This window comes from Ovis aries, chromosome 7 (assembly GCF_016772045.2).
Source record: "Ovis aries strain OAR_USU_Benz2616 breed Rambouillet chromosome 7, ARS-UI_Ramb_v3.0, whole genome shotgun sequence".
NCBI classification, from domain to species: Eukaryota; Metazoa; Chordata; class Mammalia; order Artiodactyla; family Bovidae; genus Ovis; species Ovis aries.
This window is the reverse complement of record NC_056060.1, coordinates 8,837,728-8,855,305: the sequence shown is the minus strand read 5'-3', so window position 1 is coordinate 8,855,305 and position 17,578 is coordinate 8,837,728. Positions and strand designations below refer to the sequence as shown.

The window sequence follows — 17,578 nt, the reverse complement described above, 5'->3', positions numbered from 1 at the left end:
TGAAACAGAGCTCGTATTTATCTGTAGGAACCTTTTAAAGGCAGGATAACTCTCTTTAAAGCCAAAATGAAGCTAAGTTTTTAAAATAAAAGAGATGAAATAAAAGATAAATGAAAACAGGAAATACTCTATTAAAATATTACCCGGAACAGCAGAATTATTTGTATTTCCTGACAATTGAAATGCTTTTTTCTCTCATGAATGTAGTAACCAAGAAAGTAATAAAAACTGCTTAAAAAATAATATTGTCTTTGGATGATGTATTTGTGTGTGAGGATATATTCAGCAATGTCTGTACCCTCAAAGAGCTTATATGTTCTAACAGAGAACAAAGGCGTGTTCAAATGTAATGGAGAAGTTTAAGGAATTCTTACCTGTAGTCTGAATTAAGCAAACCCTCAGTCCTTTTTTCCTTTAAAATTTCATATTAAATACATGTATACACACTTCATTTCCTCTTCCCTCTAGCTGTTTGTATATATTCATCTTTTATTGCCTGACCTGAATTGCTGACCATAGCTTGGTTTACTAAAAAATCAACAAAATTGGCTGTGCTCTATGCTCATTAACTTACATTATTTCATTTATGTGTTACTATTAAATAATAGTTTTATATATGATATACCAAGTAAGAACTCAGTCTTTAAATGTCAGAAACTGAAAGCTGTTGTTCCCATGTAGTAAGGTATATAATACTCATCAACAGGAAGACAGTTCACTTTTCTTAACTCTAGTGTGACATCTGTAGCCTTCTTTGTCATTTGAGTAGCTGTAGGGTTATTTCGGTCTGAATGTCATCATATATGTAATGCATTAGTAAATAATTTTTTACTGTTAGTGCATTAATAATACCATTTTGTTGTGTTAATAAAGTGAGAATACAGTGTTTTAATTTTTTTCCTGAGGTTTTAATTACTTAATGTAAGTGGTTTTAGATGACGATGTTTTTTATTTATTATATAAGAATATACAATATTGTATATTATATAATAATATGTAAAAAATATATATTTTGTTTTAATTTTTGAGCTGCTTATCTTTGATAGTTTGTGATATCTGAGTAATAAGTACTGAAGTTCAAGAAGAATAAACATAATTTTTATTACATTTAATTTCAGGAGAGTGAAAAAGACTTGGAAGAAGCTGAGGAATATAAGGAGGCACGTTTAGTACTGGATTCAGTGAAGTTAGAAGCCTGAAGTTTTCTGTGCAGGGTATTTTTTGCATTAAATCCTGGGATCCATTCCACAATTCATTATTTTTGACCACTGCTATGTGTTCAAGTAGTATGAGAATGTGATTCTTTTTATGCAGTGCATATATTTTTCTTTGCCTAATTTAATGTGTCAAATAAATGAGTTCATCTAATAAAATTGCTTCTTTTGTACTTTACAGAGTATTTTAATTAACCTTTTAGCATTAAGTCATAGCCATTTTTGACAGAGAATTAAAATCTGTTAGGTTCTTTTTAAAGTCTAGATGTTTTACTGCTTAAGCGTGAATTAAATTAAAAACAGGGTGATTTTTTTCTTCTAAGATAAATGTCCAAATTTTGAGTATTTTATCCTGAGTAGCATGCAACTCCCAGATAAGAAAGTAACAACACAGGACTTCCCTGGAAGTCCAGTGGTTCAGACATGCTTCCAAGGCAAGGAAGGGGTGAGGGTTTGGTTCACATTGGGGAACTAAGACCATCCTGCATGCCACGTGGCATGGCCAGAAGACTAAAAAAAGGAAAAGTAAGAACTTCTCTATGGATGCAGCCTTACATATTTATTTCTTCACAGTTAAAGTCCAGCATTCAACATTTCCATTACTGTGAACTAATAGGAAACATTTAAATCTTTTTCCAGAAAAATTTATACAGAAAACACCAACCATTTAGATCTTTAAGAATAAAATTCTTATGAATAATAAAGAATTGATTCATATTTTAAAGGAATAATAAATATTGCCAGTACTGGGAAGTAAATAAATAAATGTTGTACCGTGCTGGGAAATGTTAAATGGAAAGGGAACCTCTGATTTATAGCTTTTGCTCTTTTCTGTAGTGTAAATACTCCCACTGTGACCAGTTTCAAGTGACCAATGTGATATCACGGAACAGAATTGGGAAGGTTCAAGCTAGCTACAGCATGCTCTGGTCCAGCCAAACCTGAATTATCTTGATTGACTAGAAAAGGGCGTTGTTGCATCACAAAGCTTTTTCCCAGTACTATTGTAAACCTGTAAGTTAATCTTTTGAGCTTATTTTTTTTTTAATATATGATACTTGTTTTATTATATTTCTAGAAAATATATATGAGCCTTATGTCACCAGCCTAACATGAACCATGATCTAATGAACCAAAATAGTAATAATAACATTTATACTTTAAAACTCATAATTGAAAAAATAAGAAAAGGAATTTTTGCTGCTATAAAATACATGCTTGTAATATGGTTGATCAGATTTTGGAAGTTGCAGATGATAACTAGAAACAAACATTTATTGAATCTGAAAAAGATCAGAGAAGAGAAAAATAATTCTTTAATATTATTTCTAAAGCCTACTCTGTTTAAAAGCATAGAATGTATCATTTATAAAATAAAACTTTCATGTAGAAAATTACTTCATCAGAGAATAGCATATATCTGAAGCATTTCTAAATTGAAATGTCATCATTTTAAAACATATTACATGCCATTTTTAAGTATTTGAGGTAAAAGAGGGGAAGAGTGAGGAAATAAAAACTATAATTACAATGTAAAATTTTATACTAAGATTCCGTATTAGAGGTTTGAGGATCAGGAGAATTGAACTCTTTAGATTATCTTGTGGTTTGGTGTTAAGAACAGGTGGAGGTTTTTTGGTTTCAGGCTTGTTTTTTTGTTTTTGGCATATTGAGTTTTTAAATTCATAAAACATTCTGAGAATTGTTGACATGTTCCAGTTGTTCTTGTGGCCAAGAGGCACATTAAGAGCAGTTATAATTGATTAAGCATTAACTTGTTTTTAAGCTTTTATTTAAAACCTTCTATTTGTGTAACAGTAAGTAGAAATTTCCTAAACTAAGACCTCCAATTAACATAGCAGCTGCTCAATAAACATTTGGAGAAAAAGTGAAAAGCAAGAACATGTCTAGCATTTGGTCTGCTTTGCAAACAGATTTTTTACCACCTGAGCCACAAAGGAAGCCTGTCTAACATGTAGAATGAGTCAGAGAATGCTCTGAAGGATCACATCTCATCATAGACAAAACACATCTAGTAGAATGCTTTTCGAGCTGTTTTGGCCACAAAGCATAATGAGAAACACATTATTTTATATAGATGCATAAGCAATGTATAGCTATATAAACTTCTTTGATATATATATATCTTTATCAGTTTCTTAGATCTCGGAGCAGTTGTCTCAGTGAATGTGTGCTACAAATTTACGCGTTACAGGCATGAAGTGTCATGGTAATATGTAATCAGTTTTCATTTGTTAAGTGCCCTTGTCCTTGCACAGACCAATACAATGGCATCCATAGATTAGACAGGCAAAACAAAGACAAGCGGCAAAATCAAGTAAGTAAACCTAACGTTGCCGTGATTTTCTATACAGCAAAGGTCATGTCATTTCTAAGAAAGTAAGAATGTACGTAGGATAAATAAATAGACACATAACATACAAAATGAGTAAAGTGACCAAATCCAGGCTGGTTTTAATGCCATTGAGAATATTCCCAAGTTTTAGCATTTTCACTTGGACGTTCTTGGCTATCTCCCAAAGTCCTGGACAGGAACTTCCTGTCTGGGCGCTTTTGGGACATATACATTTTGGATGACTACTAACATGTCAAGAACTAGGTTGTCCTTCACTTACCCTATTTTGTACTTTCTGGATAAGTCATGTCAACAGCTCCTTCAGAAGGAATGGAACTTGTGGGGAGGATTTTTTTTTTAACTGCTAAAATAAGCACGTGTTTATGAGTAACGAAACCTGGTTAAAGTAATGTATTGTAATGTTCGTTTCACTTTTCTTGGATTTCTGGTGAGGAACAGTCAGAGCCTAATATTTAAAAATTGTCTCTATGCCTCTACCTGTGACTGAATCACTTCCAAATTGAGCAGTCAAACCTGGTTAATCTAAATTACTTTGCAAACTTCATTACATTACTTGGCTTTTTAAAAATCCTATCAAATTTAATAAGGACATATCTTATAGCTGGTTATCACTTAAATCTTATTATTTGGTCATTTAGATAAACCAAGGACGGATTAATACTTTCTTTGATGGTGGGTTAGGGCCTTTAGATGTCAGTGTAAACTTGGTAGTGTGTGAACAGGAGCTGTGATGTAAGTATTTGACATTAAAGGGTTAATCAGGTAATTTAGTCCTTGAGACTTTTGAGTGCTTTAGCTGGGAAGAAATTGAATGGTTTAGAAATGGTGCACTATGAAACAAGTATTAGTGTACTTGAAATTTTCAAGAGTGCTTCATAAAAATCTACATTGCACTCCACTATTCATTCTTACTGCTCTTATGAGAGGTATTTCTTCATGTATTAGACTGTTGCACAGAAAGGTATGATTCATTTATTATGTTACAGTAGATTTACACCTTTCTTACATTTTTGTGCTTTCTTTTGGCAGCTGGATATTGACAAGGTGATTTCAAAGGCTTGAGGGCAATATATGTCACCAAAGGTTAATACTTTTAATATTTTGGATGCACCATGCTACATGTGGGAACTTACTTCCCCAACCAGGAATTGAACCCACACCCCCTGCATTGGAAGCAAGGAGTCTTAACCACTGGACCAGCAGAGAGGTCCCAAAAGGTTAATATTTTTAAAACACAAAAAGACTTTTCAAACTAAGAAGAAAAAATTTGTAGTGTAAAAGATAGAGGATGAAAACAGTTCATAAAATAATAAATGCAAATGAATAGGTTTTTTTTAATGTTTCACTTCAGTAGTAGTCAAGTTCAAATTTTAAATACAGTGAAGCAGAAATTTTGCAGATGAGAATACCTGTTGACTAGGTATGATTTAGTACTACCCAATGAGTTTAGCATAAAGAATGAAGTAAACAAATGGGAAAAGAGCATCACTTACATGATACACAGTTGGTATGTACCAGGAAAACACAAAAGCATTATCTGTAGAATAACTGAAGCAGTGAGGAAGTTAGCTAGCTACAAAATGAATGTATAAAATTGGTAGGGATTGAATTATGTGCTTCAAACAGATACGTTGAAATCCTGACCCCCCAGGGCCTCAGATTATGACCTCATTTGGAAAGGGGGCCCTTGCAGATTTCATCGGTTTAGATGAGGTCAGGCTGGAGAACAGGGTAGGCCCTTAATCTGTTCTGACTGATGTCCTAATGAGACAGTGTGAAGACATACAGTGAGAAGGCCACAGGACGGCACAGGCAGAGAGTGGAGCTATGCCCCTACAAGCCAAGGGATAGCAAGGTGCCACCAGACTCTTGTGAGAAAGGTGTGGAACAGACTCTCCCTCAGGTCCTTGGAGAGTGTATGGCTCTGCCAACAGCTTGATTCAGGCTTGTAGCCTCCAGAACTGTAAGACAATAAATTTTGGTTGTTTCAAGCCACTGTACTTTGTTCCAGTAATCTTAGAAATGAATACATATAACCCAACAGCTTTTCTACATGCCAACGATAACCAAACATAATGGAAAAATAAATCCCTAAGGAGAGGCATAGAAGATGATATTTTAAAAATGACTTGTATTACGTTTAAAAAGTTGATATTGTCAAAATGTGCTTTCTCCCTGTGTCCACTGCAAATTCAATGAAATAAAATACAACATGGTTTGGAGAAAGGAGTGGAGTGTTAGGAAATGATTCTAAAATGCAATTTAAATTTTTTTAATATTTATATTTCATTTGTTTGGCTGTGTCGGGGCTTGGTTGAGGCATGTGAGATCTAGTTCCCTGACTAGGGATCAAACCCAGGCCCCCTGCATTGGGAGTGTGGGGTCTTAGCCACTGGACCACCAGGTAAGTCCTAAAAAAATGTTTAACAGGAAAGAATGTCTGAGAGAGGGATATGAAAAAGAATAGTAATGGAAACTAGCTCTGCTCACTATCAAAAATTTATAGTGTTTGCGTGTATGTGTGTGTGTGTGTGTGTATATATATATATATATATATAAATTTAGTATATGATAAAGAGTATTTCAGACTTATCAAAAAGATAGATTACTCAGTAAATCATACTGGGGTAACTGGCTTACCATTTGGAGGAAATGTGAAGTTGAATCTGCGTTTCACCTCTCACACCAAAGTAAATTTCAGCTGAGCCAAAAATTTCAATATAAAAAGGAAAAAAAATTGGTGAAGCTAATAGATTAACAAAGAATTTTTAATTGATATTATGCAATGGGGTATAGGGAAATAGAAAATCTAATACACTGGTCATGAGAATTTTAAAGACTTCAGTTCTCCACAAAGTCACATATAAACATAATGCCACAACTATCAAAATTATAGAGATATAGAAAAATACATGGTGAGACTATCCAAGAAGATCTTGAAAATGGGTAATTACTAAGGGGGAGAAGGGATAAGAGGTAGTACAGTTGGACATTGAAACTTAAAATAACTACATTTAAAACAGTGAAACCAATACACCGTTAAACTGTCAGTATAATAGACTAGAAAACCCAAACCCACCCTAAGTACCTGTATCAGTAATAAGTACCTGATAGAGGTAGCATCTCAAGTTACTGGTAAAAGGATAAATAATATATAAATGGAATTAGGACAGTCTGAGAAAGGTAAAAGTTGATTTCTATGTCATTTCACACAACAAAGCTTAAATAGATTAAATAATTAAATGTATGCAACACGCATTTCTTGAGCCTATACTGTTAGTCAGGCACTGTTCTGAAGCTAGGATACAATGGTGAGCAACACAAAGATCTCTGCTCTTGAGGAGCATACATCTCATGGACAAGAAAATAGCAGGAGTGTGTTCTGTGCAAGAACCAGTGGGGCAGGAGCCCAGTGAGTGATGGGGGAAGTAGTAGAAGAATTCGTGGGGCTTTGTTAGATAAGGAAAGAAGTTAAAGTTTTGTTCTAACGAGAGTCCACGAAGATTTTAACCCAGGGAGTGACATGATTTAATTAGCATTGTTTAAAGACCTTGTTACTCTGTAGAGAAAGAATCATGTTGTTCCAAGGCTGCCAGCAGCGTCCCCAGCTGGACGGACTCCGGGGAGAAGAGCGCAGCTGATGTCCTCTCCCCACCGGGGGCTGCGACCATCAGCCCCGCGCCTCCCCTCTCCATCAGAAGGCCCCTGGGGAGAGGGAAAGCAGGGCCCCTTCAAGTACTCTGATGGGTGGCCTTCTTAGGTGCAAGGGTCCTAGACATGGTCATTTAGCCTTGGGTTGGCCCTGAGAAGTCTGTGGCCTACTTTCCAGAGACTCAGCTCAGCCTCAGATAGCGCCCCCTGATTGCTCCACCCACCCCTCCCTCCAGAGCCTCCCTTGGCAGAACATAGTTTAGTGTGCAAGTTAACTCCAGTTAGAGGTTGTTCTCTTCTGAATACCCACCTTTCACATCCACTTCTGCCAGAGAGAGGTATGGCCATCCCAGGGGTGGTGGGAAAATTATGATTTAGCTGCGAAAGCTGAATGTTTCTGTTAGGGTAAAGGCTACATTGAAAACAAAAGTATTGCCTTGTTTATAAATAGGGAATTTAGCAAACTCAGGTGAGGAAATAGCTGGGCCTCTAGACATAGTAGCTGCATCCTGGTTTGTAACATGGACATGGACACAGAATTGGAACCAGTTCTTCCTCCATTCATGGCACAACCTTGCCTTCAGCACTTAACTGGGTGCCAGGCACTGTGCTAGGCTCTGGGAATGCAAAGTTATAAGAAGCTCATGATCTGATCACTAATCCTTACAGTGTAGGGGACCAGGTGCTGTCATAAAGTTCAGTATTATATTGAGATTCATAATAAATACCTATTCAAAACAGAGCCACACAAAAGAGATCAGACCTGTGCTTAGCAGCGATGAGGGAGGATGGGAGATGGAATGGGGAAGGGAGACTGATCCAGGACAGGCAAAAGGCACAGACTTCCACTTTATAAGACAAACGAGTGTCGGGGATGCAGAGTGCAACCTAATAAATATAATTAACATTGCTGTAGGTTATATATAAAAGTTGAGAGTACGTGCTGGGAGTTTCCATCACAAGAAAGAAAACGTTTTTTCTGTTTGATTTTGTACCCATATGAAATGATGGATGCTTACTGGATTTACTGTGATGGTCACTTTATGAAGTGTGTAAATCAAATCATTATGCTCTATATCTTAAACATATACAGTGCTGTGTGTCAGTTATGTCTCAATGAAACTGGAAGGAAAAAAGATTGTGCTCCCAGATGAAGGAAGGAAGGAAAAGAGAGAGAGGAAGAGAGAGAGAAAGAAATATTTATTTGGTCATCTTTTTGTTTCTGGTACAGAGCTCCTGAAACCCTTGAGATTTCCTAAGTGATAGGAAGTGAAAGACACTCAGCCATGTCTTCCTGTTTGTGACCCCATGGGCTATACACTCCAGGGAATTCTGCAGGCCAAACTACTACTGGAGTGGGTAGCCTTTCCTTTCTCCAAGGGATCTTCCCAACCCAGGGATTGAACCTAGGTCTTCCGCATTGCAGGCAGATCTTTCACCAGCTGAGCCACAAGGGAAACCCAAGAATACTGGAGTGAGCAGCCTATTCCTTCTCCAGCAGATCTTCCCAACCCAGGAATCAAACCAGGGTCTCCTCCATCGCAAGTGGATTCTTTACCAGCTGAGCTACCAGGGAAACCCTTAAAGTGATATTATTCTTAATATTCAAAGTGATGAGTGATAATATTCATAATAAGCCCCTTTCAACCACACTTGTGCAGTGATTTTTGGAAAGTTTGGAAGAATGGGGGCTGGTTGCCAAGGAAACCTGGCAGGTTTGTAATTTTTAGTCCTACCCTCTGATGTCCGGAGGTGTTGATTTAATAAATCAGGGTTGTGTAAGAAGCCCCCATGAAAGTTCAACAGGAGAACTTCCCAGCCGGTGAACTCTTATTAGAGGTTGGGAGGACGGTTTGGAGGCTCTGAGCAATTTCCCATACCTTGCCCTATGCATCTCTTTCATCTGGCTGTTCTTGAGTTAAATCATCTTACTGTAAACCCATAAATTGGTAAATAAAGTATTTCTCTTAGTTTTGTGAGCCACTTTAGAAAATTAAACCTAAGGAAGGGGTTAGTGGAACCTCCAATCTGTAGTTGATTGGTAACAAGGTGCTGGCAATTGACCTCTGAAGTATTGGGGTGGAGGCACTCTTACAAGACTGAGCCCATAACTTTTGGGATATAATGTTATCTCCAGGTAGATAGCAACAGAATTGAGTTGAATTGTGGACACCCAGCTGGTGATGGAGTATTTCTTGGTGCAGGGGTGGGGGTGGGGAGTGGGGAGGGGGGCGGTGCAGCGGGGCAGGCAGGGGAACCCATACCTCAAAATTGGTGTCGGAATCAGAATCATAGAAGGTCTTACTGGAGCCAAGAGGAAGGGTCAAACAGAAACCTTTCAGTTTGGATTTCACACAATACACCACAGCCGTCCAAGTTATCTCAAGCAGGAGGTACAATGAAAAACTTGCGCAAGAGTTTTCAAAAAAGCCCTGGACCACAAAGAATGTGTTCAGCTGCCAGTAACAGAACACCTCACCAGTACTGATTGAAGCAAGAAAGGTGATCACGTGTGCTGAGTGTGCTCAGTTGCTTGAGTCGTGTCCGACGCTGTGACCCCATGGACTGTAGCCCACCTAGCTCCTGTGTCCATAGGATTTTCCCAGCAAGAATACTGGAGTGGGTTGCCATGCCCTCCTTCAGGGGATCTTCTCGACCCAGGGGTCAAACCCACGTCTCCTGCATTGCAGGAGGGTTCTTCACTGCTGAGCCATCAGGAAGCCCAAAGGTGATCAAGAGTCCCTCACAACTAGAAGTCCGAGGGTAGTGGTTCTGAGCTCAGAACAGCAGCTTGGTGAGGTGTTTTAGGGCGCAGGCTGTCTTGGCCTTTTGGGCTGTATCATTTTCAACTGGTAGGTACTATCTTCCCTCTGCCACCAGCATGGTGCTGGCACCCTGGTAAGCAAGTCGTTTAAATTTCCTGGGTCTCCATTTCTCCACTATCAGAATGGGATGAGATTAGAAGATGAGAAAGATTTCCCCACTCTTTTTTTTTTTTTTGCTGTTAACTTTTTTTAAATTTCATTTTTATTTTAATTTGGAATGTAGTTGATTTGGGTTTCCTAGGTGGCTCAGTGGTAAAGAATCCACCTATAATGCGGGAGATGCGGGTTCAACCCCTGGGTCAGGAAGATTCCCCTAGAGAAGGGAATGGCAACCCACTCCTGTATTCCTGCCTGGAGAATCCCATGGACAGAGGAGCCTGGAGGGCTACAGTCTAGGGTTACAAAGAGTCGGACACGACTTGGTGTCTAAACAGCAGCAGTGGCCACAGAATTGATTTACAATGCGCTGGGTTCAGGTGTGCAGTTAAATGATTCAGTTACACATACACATCCAGTCTTTCTCAGATTCTTTTCCCACATAGGTTATTATGGAATATTGAGTAGAATTTCTTGTGCTATACAGTAAGTCGCTGTTGGTTATCTATTTTATATCTACAGTGTGTAATATGGTGTATATTGGTTGTCTGTTTTACATATAGCAGTGTGTATATCCCAGGCTTCTGATTTATACCTCCCCCCACGTTTCCCCTTTGGTAACATATGTTTGTCTTCTTTTTAAAATTTCTATTGGCGTGTAGTTGCTAATGTGCTAGTTTCTGCTGTACAGCAAAGCGAATCAGCTGTGCATACACATATACCCCCTCTTCTTTGGATTTCCTTCCCGTTTCGGTCACCGCAGAGCACTGAGTAGCGCTCTTGGTCCTGCACAGTTGGTTCTTTTTATCTATTTTATACACAGGAGTGTACAGGTGTCAATCCCAGTCTCCCAGTCCAGCCCACCCCCTCTTCCCCTCTTGGTTATCCATATGTCTGCTGTCTCTGTCTGTGTCTCTATTTCTGCTTTGCAAATAGGTTCATCTGGACCGTTTTTCTAGATTCCACATATATGTGTTAATACATACAATATTTGTTTTTTCTGTCTGACTTAACAGCGTTTGTATGACCGCCTCACATTTGTTCTCTATGTCTGAGTCTGTTTCTGTTTTGTCAGTAAGTTCATTTGTATCATTTTTGTGTAGATTCCACATTTTAGTGATGTCATATGATGCTTGTCTTTCTCTTTCTTCCTTCACTAAGTGTGATAATCGCTGGGTCCATCCATGTTGCTGCAAGTGGCGTTATTCTGTTCTCTTTTGTGGCTGATATTCCATTGTATATACATCTTCTTTACCCATTGCTCTCATGATGGACATTTATGTTGCTTCCATGTCTTGGCTATTGTAAGTAGTGCTGCAGGGAACACTGGGATGCATGTGTCTTTTAGAATTATGGTTTTCTCCAGATATATGCCCAAGAGTAGGATTGCTGGATCATATGGGAGCTCTAGTTTTATAAACAAAGTCAATACTATTTTCCATAGTAGTTGTACCAATTTATATTCCCATCAACAGTGTAAAACGGTTCCCTTTCTCCATACCCTTTCCAGCATTTACTGTTTGTAGACTTTTTGATGGTGGCCACTCTGACTGGTGTGAACTGATACCTCATTGTAGTTTTGAATTGCATTTCTCTGACAACGGTGAGGTTGAGCATCTTTACGTGTTATTTTGACCAGAGTAAGGATTCTTTTGGACCAACTGCTGCTCAGGGATGAGAATTTAACCTAATTGTTCTCAAACATAAGCACGCATGCAATTTGGGATTTCAAAGTTCTGGAGTGGGATCTGGGAATTCACAAGTTCTAAGATGCTGCTGCTGCTAAGTCACTTCAGTCGTGTCCGATTCTGTGTGACCCCATAGACGGCAGCCCACCAGGCTCCCCCATCCCTGGGATTCTCCAGGCAAGAACACTGGAGTGGGTTGCCATTTCCTTCTCCAGTAGATGAAAGTGAAACGTGAAAGTGAAGTCGCTCAGTCGTGTCCAACTCTTAGCGACCCCATGGACTGCAGCCCACCAGGCTCCTCCGTCCATGGGATTCTCCAGGCAAGAGTACTGGAGTGGGGTGCTACTGCCTTCTCTGTTCTAACATGCAGGTGCTGCTAAAAGTGCTTGTCTTGGTACCACAGCTGAGAACCAGAGGTTTTAGCTCTCAGCATGTCAGTTTCCCTGCCCTGTAAAATTAAGGAAGGATTATTTAGTGATCATATTACTCCTGGCTAATTGCCAAAGTCTTTTGGCAAGCTTTTTAAAAATACAGATAGTTGAGCCTCATCCTTGGAGATTCTGATGCAGCGGGTCTGGGGCTGGACCCTAGAATAGATTCTTTATTTAACAACTCCCTGCATGATTATGAAGGTAGAGCTTCACTGAGATCCTCCTAACTCGAATCCTAAAAGGCTCATCAGTTTCAGCAGCTTGAGTAGTCACAAAGGAAAAATAATTGCAAAGAATGCAGTATTTTTACCTGTTTTCCTCTCAAATTCAAAGATGTCTAGAAATTGAGGTATTTTATTTATTTAAACACCCACCCCTGAGGATTAAAAAAAAAAAGTGAGGCATTACTAGACTAGACTCTGTAATAATATCTCAAGGAACAGTGAAAATTCAACCTCTCTCCCTCCTTCTGGAAGTATGTAATCTCTCCCCTTAACTCTCTTAGCATTTTTCCATATTATTACTTTCCTATATATGTATTTATAATTTTTTATTTTTACTAATATATGAGTAGAATTTTAAAAAATCAAATAATATAAAAGGTGGCCCCCTAGCCCTTTGTGGTTGTTGGGCGCTTAAAATACAGATTCTCCAAATTGAGGTGTGCTGTAAGACTTAGTATGAGAAAAAGATTATAAAATATTTCATTAATTTAATATTGATTACATATTTAAATGGTAGTATCTTGGGCTTTGGGGGTTAAATAGACTATAATGATATTACTGAAATTAATGTTGCCTGTTTAGTCTTCCTTTTTTAATGTGGTTGCTTAAAAAATCAAAATTACAATGTGGCTTGTAATATCCTACTACTGGACAGCAGTGCTCTCAGATGTATTATCTTCTCCATTCTATTTTCCTTCTTTTATTATTCCATTTTCTTGAAAATTTCATCAATTCCACATACCAGTATTCCTGTTGAACTTTTAATAACAGCTGTCATCTTTTTAATCTCCAAGAGTATTTTGTTGGTCTCTTAGTCTTCCTTTTACCTAGCACATTTCATTTTTTTACAAGCACGATACTTTCTCATCTCTCTGATTTTGTGATTCTAGTTCTCTTGACATTTTTTTTTTCTGTTTGTGCCATTCTAGTTTGCTACAAGCTTCTTCATTCTCTTTGTTCTCCATGTTTCAACTTGGAGGCTTTCCTCTGGTATAATAATTTTGACCTATCCATTCAGTTCAAGAGGCACCAAAAAGCCTGGAAATCCTGCGTACATTGGTTCATTGGTTGGTGGTCTTCACTGTGGGTTAATGAGATGGAAGGCTGAACTTTCTTTAAGAGATACCCATCACCGCTAAGTGTTAGTTTGTGGAGGCTTTTTCTCTGGTATTTTTTCAAATTTCTCCAGAGAAGAATCCTCCAGGCTGCTTGTCTTGATAAATAGTTAGGGAAAAGGAGAGAGATGTTGGGAGTCAAGTTATCACTTGCTAGTTAATCCCACTGTTTTCAGCAGCTTACTCATCCGGGACCTCTCTGATACTTTTTCAAATCCCGATGGTCTCAGGTTCAGTATCTCGAGAGAATAAATTTCTGTGTCTTGGGAAAGTAGAGGTAGTTGCATGCCTGGGCGCTGAGATGGGAAAGAGGCTGCGGTTCCTCCAACCCTGGGCTCCTGCGGTATGCTCAGGGCCAAGGGCCTCCCGTTTGGGGGCCCTGTGTATTCCTTGGGTTGTAACTTCTGCTACACCTGCTTTTTCTGCTTTCCGTTTTTAGGAACTGGTTAAATCTTTCATCTGCTGTTTTCTCTTGTTCTGCTTTTGTTGTCCGTGTGGGTTAGTTTTTCCTTATGTGGTGTTCTCTGTTTTTTCTTTATTTATGCATGTATTGGCTTTTTCCTTATGTAGTGTTCTCCGTTTTTCCTTTGTTTTATCTGTGCCTGTATTGGCTGTGCGAGGTCCTCGTGGCTGTGTGGGCTTTTCTCTAGCTGCAGTGAGCCAGGTGCTCCCTGGCTGGGATGCACGGTGGCTTCTGTGGTTCCGGAACATGAACTCTAGGCCCCATAGTAGTCACAGGCGTCACTAGTTGCAGCTCGCAGGCTTCGTTGCCCACTGGCATGTGGAGTCTTTTCAGACCAGGGATCCCTTGTGCCCTGCTTTGGCTAGGATTCTTAACCACTGGACCACCAGCAAAGTCCTATGTAGTACTTTCTTAGTGGGGTTTCAGTAAAGAAAGATCACATGCATAGCCAATTTTCTCATCTCTACCTGGAAGCCCTGTTTCTACCCTGAGCTCTAGTTATTTATTGCTTTTAATTTTCTCCTTAAAGAGAGGGCAGAATGAAGGCCTGCTCTATCTTTTGAGTGTACCCTCTCAGCACTCTTCCTGGCATCTGCGTGTTACTTTTGGTATCCTGAGTGCTCCACAGAGAAGGAAGACACTCTTGTGAATTATTTTTACTTTTGAATCTTACTGGCTCCCTGAATGTCTAGAAATAAGTCACTTTATCTCTCTGGGTCACAGATTCTAGACTAGAATCTGGTCTCTAGATGATTTCCAAAGACAGCTTTGACATAGAATCTACGTGACCAGTTACTTTCTTAGTTTTTCAGTGTTTGCTAATGTGTATTTTATCATCGCTGGGCATCTGATGTTGTAGAGACTTTGTAGAAACCCTTCGCTAAGGAATAAAAGTTAAATCCATCAAGAGAGACAATAATTAATCCTAGTTAAAGGGCTTATCGTCCCTGATCGGTAGTGGTGACCAAGTGCTGGATTGAAAATGGAACAGAAATAGCAAGTGCAGTAGAAACAGTGTGTTCTCCCTGTCCTGGCTGCACAGGTCTTGGCATGAGATGTGGGAGGATGGAGGAGAAAGGTAAGGTGAAGCTGCTGGAAGTTGCTTTAAAATGTACCCAGGATTTGGGGTTTATACTGATAATGGCGAGGCCAATAGATCCAGAGATGACTGCCGCTGAAAAGACAGTTTGTTACTTACAGTTCCTGCCACGCCATATGGGACCACATAGGGAAGCACCAGGCTCACAAGGATGGAGGGGAAAGCCAGGACAAAAGACTGTTTTTTGGAGCAGTTTTTAAAATTTTATTTTATTGAACTATAGTTGATTTACAATGTTGTATTAATTTCTGCTGTATAGCAAAGAAATATAAATATATGTATTCTTTTTCACATTCTTTTCCACCATGGCTTGTCACAGGATATTGAACACGGTTCTCTGTGCTCACAGTGGGAGCTTGTTTTTCCATTCTGTCTAACAGTTTGCACCTGCTGATTCCAGGTCCCCAGTCCTTCTCTTTCCCAGTCTCCTCACCCTTGGCAAGCCTGTCCTCTATTGTCTGTGAGTCTGTTTCACAGATAAGCTCGTTTGCGTCACATTTTAGATTCTGCATATAAGTGATCTTCTGTATTATTCGGCTTTGACTTTTCTTAGTGTGATAACCTCTAGGCTCATCCATGTTGCTGCAAATGGCATTATTTCATTCTTTTTTATGGCTCCGTGATAGTCTGTTGTATATTTGTGCTACGTCTTTATCCATTCCTCTGCTGATGGACATTTAGGTTGCTTCCATGTCTTGGCTGTCATGAATAGGCCTGCTCTGAACCGAGGGTGCATGTATCTTTTCCACCTGTAGTTTTGTCTGGATGTATGGCCAAGAATGGGATGGCTGGATAGTACGGCAACTCTGTTTTTAGCTTTTTGAGGAACCTCCATACTGTTTTCCATAGTGGCTGCACCAAATGGTCAAAACCCTTTATTGTGTTTTTTGCAGGAAGGAATAGGTGAGGCAGGGTAAGAAGCAGGTTCAGGATTGGGTAGTTTGATAGTTTGAATAATTGATAGCAGCCTCTGGGTTGTAAGAGTGGTCCCCAGTTGTCTATTACCTGGACCTGGGGTAATTAGGGTAGAAAATAATTGCCTGGTGTGTAACAGCCAAACAAGGGAAGTGGTTCAGGTTAAAGCGTCTGGATTGGTCAGTTGACATTTGAAAGGCATGCTCCCCAGCGAGTTGTTTGCTGTCTCTTAAGAACCGACTAAGCTCTGGGAGTGTCAGTCTCTCCCTAGTCAGCGAGGCCCCAGATGTCAGAGCATCAAAAATATAGAAAATAAGAAAATACAGGTAATACAGTCAAAGACTGAGCTAAAGAGATAGAAAGTCATGATGAAGCAGGCGGTGAGGCAGGAGTGACGCGGCTTTTGGTGGGAGCAGGATGAAACTTGTGAGAACACAGTTAGAAATGCTGTGTGTCTGGGAAAACACTCACTGTAGCATCGTCAGGGGTGGAGGCAGACATGGAATGTATTGGTTAGACGCAGCTTTCTTATTTAGCCAGGAGCCTAGGCCTGTAGTGAAGGGCCGAGGCAGCCCCTCAAGGAGGCCCCCCAGGGTCCAGGCTTCCCGTCGCTTCCTGTTCTGCCGGCCTTTACCTGGGGCTTCTGTTCACATGGTAACCAGATCCACCTGCCTGCTGGCACTGAGTCCAAGTCCCAAGCAGGAAGAAAGACAAGGTACAGCGGCAGAAGGCCAATTCCAGCTGACGTCTTTCCTTTAATCTGGAATCCCCTTTCCTGGAACCCTCCCTTATAGATTTCTGCTTACATTTTATTGGCCAGAGCTGAGCCACGTGGGTTTACCCCAGGAAGCAAGAGTTCTGGGAGAGGTAATTGTTCTAACATTTACATTGCTGCCTCAAGCAACACTGAGATTCCAGTGGTAATGAGGAACCCGTATATGAATAAATTCAATTTAACAGGGTCCATCAGACAGGGAAAAAGGAATTAGGGGTTTTTCTCCTTCAACTGGAGGAGAAAAATCCCACAAAGGATTTCAGCACCGTGCTCAGCTTAGAGTGTGTGTTCAAACATAAAGAAGTTTGCTTCTATTGCCACTCCTATTACTAACATTAATGAAATGCATTACTTCATCATCTTGATTTTTCAGTCCCATTCTCTTAGGCTTTCCTGGTGGCTCAGATGGTAAAGAATCCGCCTGCAGTGCAGGAGACCCAGGTTCAATCCCTGGGTCAGGAAGGAACGCCCTGGAGAAGGAAACGACCATCCACTTCAGTGTTCTTGCCTGGAGAACTCCACAGACAGAGGAGCCTGCAGGGTTACAGTCCGTGGGGTCGCCAAGAGTTGGACATGACCAAGTGGCTGACACACACATTCATTCAACAAATGTTTATTGCAGTTTTACAACATTCAGTCTTTGGCAGCTAGGGGTCAGGAAAGGGAATAACATCTCATTCTTGGGACTTCCCTGGCAGTCCAGTG

The 17,578-nt window shown here is 39.8% G+C and overlaps 1 protein-coding gene across 2 annotated transcripts in view; it reads left to right on the top strand.

The window, feature by feature from the left end:
- The window catches only part of TBCA (tubulin folding cofactor A), an 88,304-nt gene extending 82,487 nt beyond the window's left edge, over positions 1 to 5,817 (top strand). Inside the window, exons 4-5 of one of the 2 annotated variants that reach the window (XR_009601402.1) lie at positions 1,119 to 2,228; positions 4,621 to 5,817. Coding sequence is in view for 1 of the 2 variants with exons in the window: in XM_015096795.4 (XP_014952281.1) it covers positions 1,119 to 1,199 (81 nt within the window). In the remaining variant the exon portion in view is untranslated. Of the gene's footprint in view, positions 1 to 1,118 lie in introns of both variants that reach the window. The other variant, XM_015096795.4, reaches the window with a different exon arrangement.
- The last annotated feature ends 11,761 nt before the right edge of the window (positions 5,818 to 17,578 follow it).